At 35.7% G+C, this 16,974-nt stretch overlaps 2 protein-coding genes across 2 annotated transcripts; one reads left to right on the forward strand and one right to left on the reverse strand.

Moving 5' to 3' along the window:
• Positions 1 to 2,218: 2,218 nt before the first annotated feature.
• Positions 2,219 to 3,153, reverse strand: LOC114425687 (zinc finger protein CONSTANS-LIKE 1-like). Its single transcript, XM_028392635.1, has 3 exons — positions 2,906 to 3,153; positions 2,634 to 2,817; positions 2,219 to 2,551 (listed from the first exon to the last, which is right to left on the reverse strand). Exons 1-3 carry the CDS (start codon positions 3,145 to 3,147, stop codon positions 2,435 to 2,437), a joined length of 543 nt encoding a protein of 180 aa, XP_028248436.1. The 5' UTR covers positions 3,148 to 3,153; the 3' UTR covers positions 2,219 to 2,434.
• A 5,493-nt stretch (positions 3,154 to 8,646) lies between these two features.
• Positions 8,647 to 16,974, forward strand: LOC114367567 (putative calcium-transporting ATPase 11, plasma membrane-type). The gene is made up of 7 exons (XM_028324763.1): positions 8,647 to 8,982; positions 12,110 to 12,164; positions 12,276 to 14,230; positions 14,326 to 14,484; positions 15,340 to 15,511; positions 15,610 to 15,911; positions 16,222 to 16,974. Exons 1-7 carry the CDS (start codon positions 8,809 to 8,811, stop codon positions 16,528 to 16,530), a joined length of 3,126 nt encoding a protein of 1,041 aa, XP_028180564.1. The 5' UTR covers positions 8,647 to 8,808; the 3' UTR covers positions 16,531 to 16,974.

Raw genomic sequence — 16,974 nt, forward strand, 5'->3', positions numbered from 1 at the left:
TCCGGGGTAGATGTGCTAGAGAGTGCGTTAAAGCTTATTTGGGCTGGGGTCATGAGCTGGGTGGTGGGTATGGTGGGTGGTGGGGTTGGGTCAAGAAGGTGAGACGTAGGATTATCGGGTCCTGGGTCATTTTCCTCGGCCACAAGTAGAAAGAAGCAAGCCTTGCATTTGTGTGAAGGAGCCCACTTCTCGTCACAATTGTAACACAGGCCATGTTCTCGTTTGTGAGCTATTTCTTCTGAGGTCAGGCGGCGGACCTGGGGGCGGGTGGGTGGTGATGGGGTGTTTATCGGCAAACGTAAAAGAGGGGTGTGAATGGGGTTAGGGATGGTGGTTGGTGCTTGTGTGCGAGGGCAGTAACCACGACATCGATCCTCTAGTTTATCTTCTTGTAGTTTCGCCAAGGAGATAGCTTGAGGGAGAGACACTGGTTGAAGCACCTATACCTCACGACACAGCTTTGATGTCAAACCTGATATGAAGCAGCTTAACAGGAATGAGGGGGGCATGCCGATGATGCGATTCGCAAGACGCTCCAATTCATGTAGATATTCGTTGATCGGCCCATGCTGGGTGAGCTTGAACAAAGCTCCTTTGGGATCATCATAGAACGTCAGCACAAAATGTGTCTCCAGGGCCTGTAGTAAGTCTGGCCATGACGTGATGCACCCGTTGCGAAACGTTCATTGAAACCAGTTCAAAGCGAGTTCGTCCATGTGGAATGAAGCAACAGTGATGCGCTCGTCATTCAGCGTATGGTGATAATCAAAGAATTGGGAGATCTTGAAGATTCATCCCATGGTGTCAGTGTCGTCGAAGCGAGGTACGTCAAGTTTGTTGTGGTGGCGGGAGGCAGTGGGAGATGGTGGTGGAAGGGGTGGAGGCAAAGGAGAAGGGGAGGGTGAAGGTTGTTGGTGTTGGAGTTAAAGGAGTTGTAGCTGTTCCTTAATGGAATCGAGACGTAGGGAGAGGACTTGGTGTGTTTGGGTCAGGCGGAGAATCGCCTCCTCCAAGCGATCGGTGGTTTTGGAGCGAGTGTTGTGCTCCGTCATTGGCACGCCGACAGGTCGAACCTAATTGATAGGGGCGTTTCCTTGACTTCGTGATCAAGGGAAATCTCCATGGAAGAAAGAAGGAGAGTGAATGTTCTTCCTTTATTCTGCGCGCTTTTTGTTATATATAGGGTTCTCGAGGTACGAGAACCTTCTATTACAAAGATAAGGCTCGCAATAACAAACACGAGGCACGGAAATAACAAACACGCGGCACAGAATAACAACCCGACAATTTCTGACAACAAAATATCTAATTGCGCACTACTCTACGCACTAAGCTACGAATGGCAAAAACAATATGCCATGCCCTACGGTTGCACATAATCATGCAGGTGAGCGGGTTTGCGAGTCTCTCTCTTGGGACGGTGCTGCTGTGCTCTATCAAATTATCTATCTAACATACTTAGCCAAACTTGGGCAGACGAAAAAAAAAACTTGCATGTTTGTGCGTGGTATTATAGGAATTTAAGGTGGCACATGGCATCAAGAGTTGCATGGCTCATGTCACTTGTGATTTATGAACGATGGTTATGAAGATGCGAGACAGTAAAATGAGGGATGACTTAGATTAAGATTAATTTAATGGAGGCAAAGTAACTTAACAAGTGAAATAATACTACTAATTTCAAGTATGGTGATACCAACGCCTAACAGCAACAACTCTTCAACTACCACGTATATTTCTCACAAAACTTTAACTCTATTTTTCCCGTGTTCAAATGAACAATTCCATTAGTACAGTAATATTTTCTTTAATACATTCTTTAAGTATATTTTACTGTTTATTGAAAATTATAAAATTAAAAATAAGTTTCACAAAATTTAGTGAATTTCAGTTAATAATAAATGAGGTGTTTAAAAGAGCGTTAAGCTGAGTATTAAAAACATTTCTCAGTACACTAAATATATCACTAGAAATGAAAAGTTGACAACTATTGCTAGTTTGTTACAACAATTACTACTGAACGAATCCTGAGCAACAACGTTTGCCCAAAATGGAAGGCGAAAAATAATATTCAACCCTACAAGTAAAAAGATAAACTTAAGGACAAACAAACAAGAAAGAAAGAAGTAATTAATTAACCTTGCATATAATATTGCGGTGAGTTTTAGACACAACAGGAGATAACAAGACACAAATGAAATAGTTGGCGAATGAAAAGTAAGAATTTGAAATATATACAACCTCCATATACATCATGAAATGCGAAGTACAGAGTTATTATGAACGGGATTGAGTACAAAATTGAACAGGAAAACGAAACTAAGTCTACCTTAAATTGAAGATGACTATAAACTAGGTAATTTCCATATAAAATGGGAGTTAGCACTTAGTATAGTCTGTAATTCAACGAAAGGTTCAGATTTTCTGATTTGGGTCAATAATTTGGTTGATCATCTCGGTGCCTCTTCAATACGGAGAGAGAAGTTGTTGATTCATCATCATCGGGCCATGTAGCACTAAACATCTCAGATGAAGAACTCACTGTCTCGTCCTGCAACGTAAACATTAATGAATATTTGACATAAAAAGAAAATGCAAACATTAACAAGATGAGAAGGCTAATAATTAGTTACATTGGAATCGACAGAAAAAGAGTTATTTCTTAGTCGCTTGAATGGTGAGGTGGCAGAACTAGACATGACTTGATGACTTTCCCTTTCATCCGAATCATCGATACCATCATCAACATCGAGGTCAACATCATCATTATTATTACTAGATTGATATCCATATGATGGATATGGATGCACGGTTAAGCTGCAATTAATTATAACATTATAGAGTTTAATATAAGATAAAATATTATATTCATTCATTATTATCATTATTCAAAAATTGGTGCAACCTCACGTGTCGATGCGCGACGCAACGCTGACAAAACGACACCGTGAGCATGAGTTTGGTGCCGGAGGCCTTCCACGGAGTCGGGGAATGGCATAAACGACAGAGAAGCACACGCGAATGCTTAGCCACCAAGAAATTCGCGCTGTGAACTTTCTCGTCGCACTCCCAGCATAGCTTAGCCTGGTCCGAGTCGCACAGCATCATCGCCCTCTTCTTGCACAACGCGCATGAATATTCCCCCATTTCCCTCTTCTCTTCACCTTGTTGCAGGTTGTTGTTACTCGTAAGTAAAATAATTCTAATATATCTTTCTCGGATTTCTCGGAAGATTTTTTTCCCGTGAAAAAACTCAGTGCCCGTTTTGCTTATGCGGAACCGTGCTATTGGTGGAACACGAATTCATCCTGTGGGGCTTGCCACGTGTGATGCCTGATAGAACAGAACCGACAATCAAGCATGAATGCTACCTCTGTTAGTTCGTTTGTTTGTGGGTGAAAATTTAGGATTAGATAAGAATTAACTCCGGAGAAGACAAGTGCACGCCACGACTAAGATATGTTTTACTAATTTTTAGGCCTTTTAAATCTGTGAGGTTGGAAATAGATTCTGAGATTGGGTAAGACGTTCTTTCGTAGACCCTTTTTTTTTAATTTAAAGATATGTTTAAAAAAAATTATATTTAATTATATGAGATTTTCAAAAATGAAAAAAGTTGCTTGCTGTTTATGCCTGTATAGTAGTTTCTTTTGAGTATTCCAGAATGTCATTTGCATCTATCTTGGTTAATGTGGTTACTCCTTCTATCACATTTGGGCAAAAAAAAAATTACCGAAATACAAAATCACATTTTTTTTTAATTTTAAAAAAAGTACAACATGTTTGTATTTGTTTCTTAAAGAATAGATCCATGTATGTCCAGAAACTACTCTGTTGTTTTGATGTGAGAATTCCTAAAGACTCGAGTTCCAAATAAAATAAAAAATTAAGATGAAGGCCATAAAATCAAATTAAGAAAAGAGCTAGAAGCTAGGATTAAACATACACTTAATGGTTATAATCTATGTTAAAGTCTGCGGGTCGATCTCCTTCGAGCACTCCAATGGTTAGTTGATCTGGACATGTCTCATGTAATCATTGAAATGGATTGCAACACAATTGTTGATAATCTTAACAAATTCCAAGCCAGATCTTTCTGAAGTAGGCTATATCTGTTCAGAAATACAACTTACAAGAACATTCTCCATCATTTTTCAAACTTTGGTGTTAAGTTTGTTACTAGTCCTTATTTTTTACCGTAATGCAGTTGCTCACACTTTTACAAGGATAACTACAAACAGCCTAGGGGTGGTCCTTACTTTTTATCATGATGTTCTACAATGTATTTCTTCTCTTATTGTTAATAAAATGATACGAATTAGCTTGTTTCTATAAGAAAAATGGTTATAATTAATCTGTTTTTTAAAACAGGTTATAATCTATGTTAAAATATATTTTTACCACCTAAAGTCATTTAGAAAATGGACCATGTTGTCATTCTCGTAAGTTACTCATTTTGAAAAAAAATAATAATAACGATATTAGACCCAGTGGTGCTAAGATGGAGTAAAAAATCAAGTACGTAGACATAACAAAACATAATTCACTAACGCATACAGTGTACTTTTATGACTTAATCGTCAAAATATCATTTTATATACCCTCCTGCTCTGGAAAGAATATAATATCAACAACTCTCAAAAGAAAAGCATGCATGTCATTTGTCAACATAGCAGATTAACGAACTTGAAGTCTGAAGATCAGCATACATAGTGATAGAGGAGTAGTACCTCGGAATTTGGCATGTATACATGTTATATTTTAGGTTTTTTTTTTTAGGTCGTATATGTTAGGTATACACAAGCATGACTAATTTAAGTGAAAATATTCATTTATTAATTATTTTATCAAATAGATTGATAAAAAATAATTTAAAAAAAACATTTGAAAAGAAATATTATCGAGATTACATGTGTGGTATATGAAATCAAAACCCAAAATTTTGGAAAAAATTTGTTTCTAATTTTTTTTATAAAATTTTCACTAAGTACGTTAACTTGTGTCCAATGTGACAAATAGTATTTTTTATTTTTTAAAATAATTAAAAAATACACAGAAAATTGATTACTTTTTTAAAATAAAATTATTAAATGTCTCCTCCAAACATATTGAACCTAACTTTCAACAACTTCATCTCTATCTTGATTTTCACCTTTATTCTTCAATATATAATTCGTGTTGTTGATATATTCTTACATCTTCTAATTTTGTTTGTTTATTTAAAGTAATTTTTGAATAAGGATGATAGCTCCCATCTCGGTTTGCATAGAGTCATGCGCACGGAGATAGTAACATATAAAGAGTGAAGTTTTTTTCAATTTTGATTCTCTTTATAAATAAAACCATTAATTTTGATTAAGTTTTTAATTTAAGATACCACTTAAAACAATGCATTGTGATGTTTATAAAAAAAAATAATGATTAAGGTGAAATCATCTATGCCTTACATAATAAGTCATCAACATCATATGTGAGAGGAAATAAAAACATGTTTTTAATAAAATACAGGAATTAAATTGAAACGATATGAAACTTCAAAAGACTAAAAACAAGAAAAAATAAAATATAAAAACTAAAATATATTTTTTCCAAAAAATTTCTTTATATTTTGATATTTAGAAAAATATCTAAATAAAAAGATAATTAACTATCGTATGAAAAATTGAACATGAATAATACTTTTATCAATGCAACTTTGATATACGTGGTGCAAAAATTATAACTATTAGTCATTGGTCTAGTTTATGTAACAGGGTCTCTGTATGTAAAAATAAAATAAAATAAACATTTTTGTGACGGAAGGATTTTTTTTAGAAGTTCCCCTTTTTAAGTCATTTTTGTTATCTTAATAATTAAAAGTGTTAAAATTCTAAAATAATGTCAACAAACAAGCTTTAAATACTAAATATTAGAAAAAAAATTAAAGATGTCTAAAGAAGAAATAAAAATAGAAAAACTTATATATGAGAAAAAAAGGATAAAACAAAATTTTAAAAGATGAAATTTAAGACCAACAATTAATTAAAATAATAACAAAATAGATATATAGTAATGACTGAATTATAAATATCATTTACAGAGATGCGAGTTGAAGAAAATTATTTTACATTAATAATCTATTAAACTTCTCTCCATTATGAATGAACAATGAAATTATTTACATTTTTTAGATTATGATAGCATAGCAAAGGAATCAGTCCCAGAAATAAAGAATGAGAATGCAGCAAGCAAGCAACAGAAGCAAGGGTGCAATTAGAAAGCAAGACCAAGAGAGCAATTACAAGGCCCACTTACCTCAAGGATTACGTGTGAAGCAAGCAGGTGCACCATATCTAGAAGAATAATCCTGGTGGTGTAGAGGGGAGACAAGCCTAACAATTTCCTGATATTCTCTAGCACAAAAAGACAAATTCAGTTATTGAGAAATCAGTATAAATAATACTATGTAATAACAACATCAATCAATGAATTATACAATCTTTTCTTCCCTTATTCTTTGCTCTGTGGAGGCCCTAGTCCTCGAAACCAGCTTCTATCCCCTTCCCCTATCATTTCGGTGCTCTCGTTCCGTACTCACATGGTCGATTCCACGAACACTTCGGATGAGCTCAAGGAGGCCATCCTCCGTCTCACCAACCACCAATTTTCCCTCAGTGAAACTATGCAGACCATGACTCTTTGCATCGATGACCTTCTTCATCGCATTTCCCCTCTGCTTCCACCACACCCACCTTCTTCGTCCATTCTGTAACCACGACTACCTCCACTTGCATCAAACCACAAAATCAAATTAGATGTTCCATGTTTTGATGCTTCTGATCCTTTGGGTTGGATTTTTAAAATTAATTAGTTCTTTGAGTACCACGGTACCCCAGAACATGAGCGTCTGACGCTAGCCTCATTTTATATGGATGGCAGAGCCTTGGCCTGGTTCCAATGGATGATCGACAATGGTCAATTCACGTCGTGCTTGGTCTTCCTCCAGGCACTTCAGACCCGTTTCACCCACACCCAATATGAGGACCCATCGAAGCCCTATTTAAATTAACACAAAGAGGGATAGTCGCACAATACCTTTCTGAATTCGAGGATCTCGCCAATAGGATCATTGGCCTCCCATCGTCGTTCCTCCTCAGCTGCTCTGTCTCCGGGTTGACGCCAGAAATCGGCCACGAAGTCCAAGCCACCAGCCATTAACCTTGGTTCAGGCTGCTGGTCTTGCTCACCTCTAGGAGGAGAAGCTCCTCGATACTCGTCCGACATCGCGTAGCCGCACACCACCACCTTTGCCCACTCTCACTCTTTGCGTGATACCACCCACACCCCTACTACCACCCCTCAGCCGACCACTGCCACCAATCGCGTAGCCGTATACACCTTGCTTTCCATTGCTCAGTGTTGAAACCATTTCGAGGTTCACCAGAATTCAAGGAAGCAACTCAATTTCCCAATGACTTCATACAGGATCAGCCAATCGTTTCTCCTTTGGCCATTTTGGTTTACTGTAAGTCATCATCATCAGCTGAGAGTCCCTGGGAAGTTCTAGTTCAATGGAAGGGATTGCCCCCAGATGATACATCATGGGAAGATTGGAACCAATTGTAGACGGACTATCACCTTGAGGACAAGGTGATTTTGCAAGGACCGAAGAGTGATAACATAGCAAAGGAACCAGTCGAAGAAACAGAGAATGAGAATGTAGCAAGTAGGCAAGCAACATAAGCAAGGGTGCAATTAGAAAATAAGCAAGGGTGCAATTAGAAAGCAAGACCAAGAGAGCAATTACAAAGTCCACTTACTTCAAGGATTACATGTGAAGCAAGCAGGTGCACCATATCTGGAAGAATGATGCTGGTCGTGTAAGGGGAGACCAGCCTAATGATTTCTTGATATTCTCTAGCACTAAGACAAATTCGATTATTGAAAAATCTGGATAAATAATACTATATAATAACAACATCAATCAATGAATTATACAATCTTTTCTTCCCTTATTCTTTGCTCATTGGAGGTCTTGGTCCTCGAAACTAGCTTCTATCCCCTTCTCCTATCAGATTATATTGACTAAAAATATTATAAAATTTAATTGATTATTAACGTAAAATAATTTTACACAGATATGATGGTAATTCGACTCTTACCCGCTTCTCTAAAAAAAACTCGTATCAATGTTCATTCAAAGTTTTCTTCTTTTTTTAAGCAAATGTTCATTCAAAGTTGATTAATTCAAATTATAGTAATAAATATTGAGCGATTAGTTTGAATATTTATTTTAATTAATTAATTATAACTTCAGAATTATAGTTTTCATTGATTAGATATATTTACATATTGTTTTATTTGTTTATTATATATTTGTATTATCAATCTAAATGTTTAAATCATAAAAACATATAGATTATAATTGCTCTTTAATTAATAAAATTAAACATTTTTGTAAACTAAAAATGGAAAATAGTTATTTGTATACTAACAAAAAATTTAAATTATTTACATTTTTGAGATTATGTTGACCAAAAATATCATTTTATATTCATTTTTCTGTCAATGATATCAAAAGTAAAAGTAAAAAATGTGAAGAAAATGAAGAGGTATATATATTTGTGTGCTCCTCTCCTCACTTCTGAGTGTCGTGTCTCTGGCAGTTCTCTCTTGTTCCCGCCATATTCGGCGACGTTTGAAACTTTCTTCCTCTTCCTCCTTTCATTCGTATTAATCAATTGAATTTGCGATTAAGAAAAAGAGAGAGAGAGTTAGTGATATTATTGTATATTGTATGAAGCAAGCTTAGCGATCGATCAGTGAATAATGGAGAAGTACCTTAGAGAAAACTTTAGCGTTCAGCCGAAGAACCCTTCCGAGGCGGCCCTCCTCCGATGGAGATCCGCCGTCTCCGTCGTCAAGAATCCCCGCCGCCGCTTCCGCATGGTGGCCAATCTCGCCCAACGCGCCGACGCCGAACAAAAGCGCACGAAGCTCCAGGTACGTATTCATTTCAATTGCAATACCTAATAAAACTCACAGTAGATCAAAATCCGATTGCTTTTGCTCCTTTAATTTACAAATTTCCGTATTTCATTAATGCTCACACATAACATTCGTAGCGTGCAATGAAAGCTAGTTTTAAGTGTAATTAACTTCTTATTAAACCAGTTACGTACATAGTGATTTAGAAATCGTTTATTTTTTGAGCTATAATTATCATGCATTTAAATTAATCTTAATAATCAAATTTTACATGATCCAGACCGGAGAATTTGTTCCTCCTAAAATAAACGTTAACAGATCAGACAAATCTTTAACGGGATGTCGCCGACGTTCGTGAGGTTTCTTCACACAGTTTCGCGAAATTCCTTTTTTTCTTCTTCGAAGCGTAATTTTCTTCCGCCATATCAAAATCACATTCTTTTTTAGTTTACTTGGATTTTGTCAAAACTTACAGGGTTTTGATAAAGTTATTGAAAAATTCTCTCTTTCACCTACTTTCTCTTTGATATAGTTTACTTGGATTTTGTCAAAACTTATTTAATTATTGATTAAATATAACTGTGGCATAGACAAACATAGGAATTGAGTCTAATACAAGGGTTAGTTCATGTTTGCTTCGGTGTTTTGTATGCACATGGCTCTAATCTTTCCACGTTCAAATCAAATTTTACGTGGAAGCTACAAGGAGCTACTTCCATTTGACGTGAAGAATAGCATCTCAAAATTCAAACTAAACATGCTATTAGTTTCTCACAATTTAATAAACTAAGGTTCAAATCTGTTGAAAAAAATATGTTTATCATATTTAGTGTTTTATTGTATGTCAAATTCAAAATAAATCTTTCTCCCATTAAAATTAATGTAGAAGAAATTTCCTAACTTTCTCCGTGAATTTTTCGGTCTGCTTTTCACGGACTTGCCTCGACTTAAGAATTCAATTTTTATTAAAATTAAAAATGAGAGTGACAAATATTGAAACTGTTTGTGTTAGAAATCAAATATCTCGAAAGCTTAATTGACTCAATGATATTTTACATCTAACACTTATGATGCCCATTCCATCAAATACCGTTCAAACTAATGAGCCTCAATCTTTTAAAGAAAGGCAAACTTTTTTCATACCGGTTGCCATAATCGGGAAACAATTTGATATAGTCAAATCAAATGGCTGTCAATAGGATCGCACATGTTATCCACCATCCACCAACTGTTTTTTTTTATAAAAAAAAAAAAAAACCATCCACCAACTGTTAAAGCTTCTAATCTTTATTTTTTTGTCTCGTTGAATTGTAGTTTTTCAACACAAAGTTCGTCTTTTTGTACTTCCTAGTTCGACATATATTTTTATTGTTTCCATTCGGAAACTCAATCGAATTAGCTTCATGAAATTAAGATATCATTCATGCGTATATCTAAGTTAACCCATGCAACCATGCATGAACACTTGTTCCATTAGATGCTATATGCAATGTAAAACAGCAAAGATTCGTACGTGGTGGGTGGTGCTACCCTATTTTGAGTCATTTTCTTCTTTGTCTTTGGTGCCCTATTCTTTAGTCTTTACTAGTGTTTCTATCAATTCCGGTATATTTCCAAAGCAACTTCACTTGGACGTTCTGATTTTATAAAATTTATTATCATAATCGTAATATTTATATTACTACTAATTTACCATAAACTAGATAAAATGACCAGTTAGAAGTTGTATGCTTAGGAGTCCTAAGAATTAATTTCATACAAACCCCTGCTTTAGAATATCAACAAAATTACGTTATATACCATCCTGATTAATTTGACATCTGTCATCTCAATTTTGTATTTGTTAGGAAATAGATACAATAACAAACAACACATATATAATTGCTATACCTGATGCTTTGAATAATTTAAATTTCTTTTCCTACTTCGTTAGGAAATTGGTTCATGTACATAACTTACCTTTAATTGAAATTAATGTATGATAGAACTGCTATATTACCATTTAATGTGTGATAGAAAAAGAGGGTGTATTTCTCTACTTTCGTTTCAAGATGTTGATTATAATTATAATTGTAATATGTAACAGTATTTTCAATTTTCAAATATATCCTTCTTCGGAGTCATATCAACTTGCCCTCTTATCTAACCCTTTATCAGCTTGAGGGTGAAGACAATAACTTATACTTATTAGACTTAAAATTATTCTCCAATATTATCAACTAAACTATCTTAGATTTTGGACTTATTTATTTAAGCATAATAAGATATGGACACTTATATAACATAAATACTTATTTGATATTATTTATTTATTTTTGTTTCTCTTTTCTTTTTTTACTGCATTTATATATGTTTTTCTTATTGTATCATATCACTTATCATATTTAGACTTTCTTTTTTTTCTCCTTCTATCTTGAAGTGTCCAATAATCGCATGGAGGATCAGTTTCTTATAAAAGCAACCCTTTACTTTTGATGCTTACTTAAATATTCTTTATTAGATTAAACTTTACAAAAACTGTAACAGTAATATTAAATTTGTCACCCGTGCCATTAAAATTAATTATTTTTACATGGTCATATTTGTTAGAGATAATAGTGTATGTTGTTCATCAACCATATGCATGTATTTAGTCGTTAAAATATTTAGTCAAATAATATCCTGATAGCAAAATTGTTCTTTTCCTCCATGCTCACACTTCTTTTTTGAAGAATTGTATATACACGGGGAATTCATTACAAAAGTAACATTTTTTTTAGAGTAAAACTTTAAAGCGAAGAGAGGTTATCAATTTGAAGTTATCTAGTGCCACATATCTCATTTTTTTTAGTGCGTATGAATTAGTGAGTAAATTTTATGTATATTTTTTTTTTAGGGAACTGAAATAAATTTTTTGTGTATTTGTGTGCTTTTTGTTCAGGTAAGGAACTAAAATACTCATGTTTAATCTCTGGCACTATGAAAATTGTTATTCAAGTGAAAAAAATTGCGACATATATCAGTTAGCAGTTAGCTGAAAGAATGCACATACAAGATTTTTCATTAAAAAACTGCAATATATACCCTTCTAAACCTTTAATGTCGTGCATTTATTATCTGTCGCCCTAACACACTTTGCATATACTCTACCTATCTTGACCAGGAAAAGATACGGGTTGCTCTCTATGTGCAAAAAGCAGCGTTGCATTTTATTAACGGTATATCACTTAACCGCTTTCAATATTCACCATCTTAATTTTGGTTATTCACTCTAACGTTGTTCTGTTACATTTTTTTTTCTTCTTTTCCTTTTCCTTCTCATCCAGCAGCTGGGAACCGTGGTGGTGGTTCCATGCTCTCCAAAGAGATTCAGGAAGCAGGCTTTGGAATTGAGCCCGACGAATTAGCCTCCATTGTTCGATCCCATGACACCAAATGTTTAGAACATCATAAAGGAGTTGAAGGAGTAGCAAGAGCTGTTCGTGTGTCATTGCAAGAGGGCGTTAACACACTCGATGTTCACCACAGACAAAATATCTATGGTTTTAACCGCCATGCCGAGAAGCCCCCAAAAAGCTTTTGGATGTTCGTTTGGGATGCAATGCAGGACTTAACTCTAATCATCCTTATGGTATGTTCTTTTGTTTCAGTAGGTGTTGGAATCCTAACAGAAGGTTGGCCAAAAGGTATGTACGATGGAGTTGGAATCATACTATGCATCCTTTTAGTGGTCTTTGTCACTTCAATCAGTGACTATAAACAGTCTTTGCAATTTAAGGATTTGGACAAAGAAAAGAAAAATGTGAGCATTCAAGTTACAAGAGACAGCAAAAGACAAAAAGTTTCAATTCATGATCTAGTAGTAGGAGACATAGTCCATCTGTCAATAGGAGACATAGTTCCTGGAGATGGGTTATTCACGTCAGGTTTCGGTTTATTAATAGATGAATCAAGCCTATCAGGTGAGAGTGCGGCTGTGAATGTTGATCAAGAGAAGCCTTTTCTTCTATCAGGGACGACAGTGCAAGATGGTTCTGCTAAGATGCTGGTGACATCCGTTGGTGTGAGGACTGAATGGGGAAGATTGATGGATACTCTGAACGAAGGGGGAGATGATGAGACACCACTCCAGGTCAAACTAAATGGGGTTGCTACCATTATTGGAAAGATAGGTTTGTGTTTTGCAGTAGTCACATTCATGGTTCTCACGGGCAGGTTTTTGTGCGAGAAAATAGCTCACCATGAGATCACAAAATGGTCGCTAAATGATGCATCTAGCCTTCTCAATTTCTTTGCCACTGCTGTCATCATAATAGTTGTGGCAGTTCCTGAGGGGCTTCCTTTGGCAGTCACACTAAGCCTTGCATTTGCAATGAAGAAATTGATGAATGACAAGGCACTAGTAAGGCACCTCTCAGCATGCGAGACAATGGGTTCTGCTGGTTGTATTTGCACTGATAAAACCGGGACTTTGACTACAAACCACATGGTTGTGGACAAAATATGGATTTGCCAACAAACTAAGGTCATTAATATCGGCAACAGTGAAAATGTGTTCAAGTCCTCAGTTTCCGAACACATATTTGATCTCCTTTTGCAATCCATATTCCAGAACACTGGCTCAGAGATAGTCAAAGGGCAAGATGGAAGGAACAAGATCATGGGTACTCCCACAGAGTCCGCGTTGCTGGAGTTTGGCTTGCTTTTAGGAGGTGATTCCAAGTTTTATAACGACAAGTATAAAATAGTGAAGGTTGAGCCTTTCAATTCAATCAGAAAAAAGATGTCAGTGCTGGTGGCTCTTCCCGATGGCACCAACACCAAGTATCGAGCATTCTGCAAAGGAGCCTCAGAAATAGTTCTGAAAATGTGTCAAAAAGTTGTGAATGCAGACGGCAAAGTCGTCCAATTGAACGAACAACAAAGGAATAGCGTCACAGAAGTTATCAGTGGTTTTGCTTCTCAGGCTCTGAGAACACTCTGCATTGCCTTCAAGGATATTGAAGGATCTTCTGGAAGTGATAGTAATAGTATTCCTGAGGATAAGTACACGTTGATAGCTATTGTTGGGATCAAGGATCCAGTGAGGCCTGGAGTAAAAGAAGCTGTTAAGACTTGCTTAGAAGCTGGCATTGTCGTTAGAATGGTGACTGGTGACAACATAAATACCGCTAAAGCAATAGCCAGAGAATGCGGCATATTGACAGATGGAATAGCAATAGAGGGACAAGATTTCAGGAACAAGAGCCCCCAAGAATTGATGAACATAATACCAAAAATACAGGTCTTGATTAATTACTGTTCCCAGCTGGATACTCCTTTTAATTGATGTTTAGCAAGGATGATGCATTAATAAAAATGGTTTCTTTATGTGTGTAGGTAATGGCCCGATCCTTGCCTCTTGACAAGCACACCTTAGTGAAACATTTGAGGAATGATTTTAATGAGGTTGTGGCAGTAACTGGTGATGGGACCAATGATGCTCCAGCTTTGCATGAGGCTGATATTGGACTTGCTATGGGTATTGCAGGGACAGAGGTTAGTTTGTTATTACACCCACATTCTGTATAATATCCTTCATGACTTACCATTTATATTGTTCCGTGCCATCTGAGATTATGTGCTTTCTTTGTATCTTCCAACTAGTAACCAATGGTGGAATAACTAAGAGCATCTCCAATGGGATTATTTGCTTGAGTTGTTTAACTTTAAGTAACCTTTTATCCCACTAGAACAGATAATATGGTGTTGCTTATATATAAGCACCGTAACCGTTGTTTAACAAATTTATGATAAATAAAATATTTTTCTAGTATTGTAAAACCTGTAAAATTAAGTTAATCACTTACTTCAGCAACTTTAGTATTAGAGTGAATTTCAGGTAGAGTACTTAAATCTTTGTAAAATTGCAAGACCCTACAAAATTATAATAAACAATCCATCTAAACAATTATGAATTGTAGATACTCTAATAAGGCTTAGGTCACCCATTAATTAGAGCACATTTAATTAGCATCTGATTTCAATGTCTAAACTTGCAATTCATATTCATAATTCATCTCGTTTTTAATAAAACATTATAAGGAAGAGCGTGCTCCTCTAAGTTTAACAAATTGAACAGGCCTCCTTTGTCATTCTTCTACAGTATTCCACACCATTTATTTTTGTATGAAGTTAAAATATCGCTGAACTCACTGTCTAGATATTTAAGCATATACATGAATACAAAGGATTAACCATTTGAAGTTTTAGGGTGAGAAGAGGATTCATATACTAGGCAACAATAATTATATCATTTTATGGGCATACTTGATATGTTTTCTAATCAATTGATTTTAATATTTTACGTAGCATTGTTTGTTAAGTATTACTGTTAACCTCCACGTTCTCCAGGTTGCCAAAGAGAACGCGGATGTGATTGTAATGGATGATAACTTCACAACCATAGTGAATGTTACCAGATGGGGCCGTGCTGTTTATATTAATATACAAAAGTTTGTCCAGTTCCAGTTAACAGTTAATGTTGTTGCTCTCATGCTGAATTTTGTTTCAGCATGCGTGTCAGGTAATACATACAGCTAGCTTTTCAAGACTATCTTTTCAGGCCATAGATAAATTTTTGGTTCAATTCAGATGACTAATCACAGCAGAAATCCATTTCAGGCTCAGCTCCTCTTACTGCTGTTCAAATGCTTTGGGTAAACATGATCATGGACACCCTGGGAGCATTGGCACTGGCTACAGAACCTCCTCATGATGGGCTGATGAAGATGCCACCTATTGGAAGGAACGCCAAATTCATCACCAGGGTCATGTGGAGGAACATAATAGGTCAGGGCATATACCAAATTATTGTCCTTTTGGTTCTCAAGTTTCGTGGGAAACAGATTCTCAACCTTAATGGACCGGATGATGCTACCTTACTTCTCAATACCGTCATATTCAACACCTTTGTATTTTGCCAGGTAATATAGATCAGTTAACTTCAGTCTTGCATTTTTATTTTTATTTTATTCTCCCGTTGTAGACCTTGGATATATTTTTATTAAAACATACCTGTTTCTCACATCAAAAAATTGTTTTCTAATTTTCAGAATCTATTTGCCCGGAGTCTCAATTTTTGTAGTAATTGGAAGTTTAAGAAATCACATGTTACTTTATATGCTTGGCCTTGTTACTTAATGTTATTGTTTTGGTCATGTTCATGCATCCTGAGCCTGAGGCACACACTATGTTCTGTCATTGAAAAACAATATTTGTGTGATTAATTAATAGGTATTCAACGAGATAAACAGCCGTGACATGGAGAAGGTTAATGTTTTACAAGGCATGTTGAGCAGCTGGGTTTTTCTGATGGTGATGGCCGCAACTATATGCTTTCAAGCCATAATAGTTGAATATTTGGGTGCTTTTGCTCAAACAGTGCCACTGAGCAGGGAGTTGTGGTTAACAAGCGTGATGATTGGTGCGGTAAGTATAGTTGTAGGTGCTATCCTAAAGTGCATTCCAGTTCCATCCAGTAACTACGTTGCCACGCACCATGATGGCTACGAGCAACTTCCCAGTGGACCAGAGCTCGCATGAATACGATAGATTGGATTATGCAGTTCACTTTTTAAGCTTTGATCACAATTTTGATTCTTTTTTTTTCAAACCCTTCAAGAAAGATATACCATATATAACTTGTCATCGTTGGTTGTCTTTAATTTTAGACTTCGACTCTTCTCACCATCCTATTCTTTAACTTCTGCCCTCATTTTTTTCTCTGTCTCATTTGTTGGGTGCTCTGTCATTCTCGATTTTGAGTATGATATCATCCAAATTCCTCAACCAACCCCCCCTTTCCTTTCACTCTTTCGGAGGATGATTTTTGTCTGTAGTGAAAACATTAATTTGCTAGTAAACATGTACCGGACCGAAATTACGAGGTTAAGTTTAAAAAGTCTTACTTATCGTCAACTTATTATATGGTCGGATTATTGTTCAAAGTTAATAGTTTTTTTTATGAATAATGTTATTCTTCTAATA

The sequence above is a fragment of the Glycine soja genome, chromosome 9 (assembly GCF_004193775.1).
Source record: "Glycine soja cultivar W05 chromosome 9, ASM419377v2, whole genome shotgun sequence".
In the NCBI taxonomy this organism is placed as follows: domain Eukaryota; kingdom Viridiplantae; phylum Streptophyta; class Magnoliopsida; order Fabales; family Fabaceae; genus Glycine; species Glycine soja.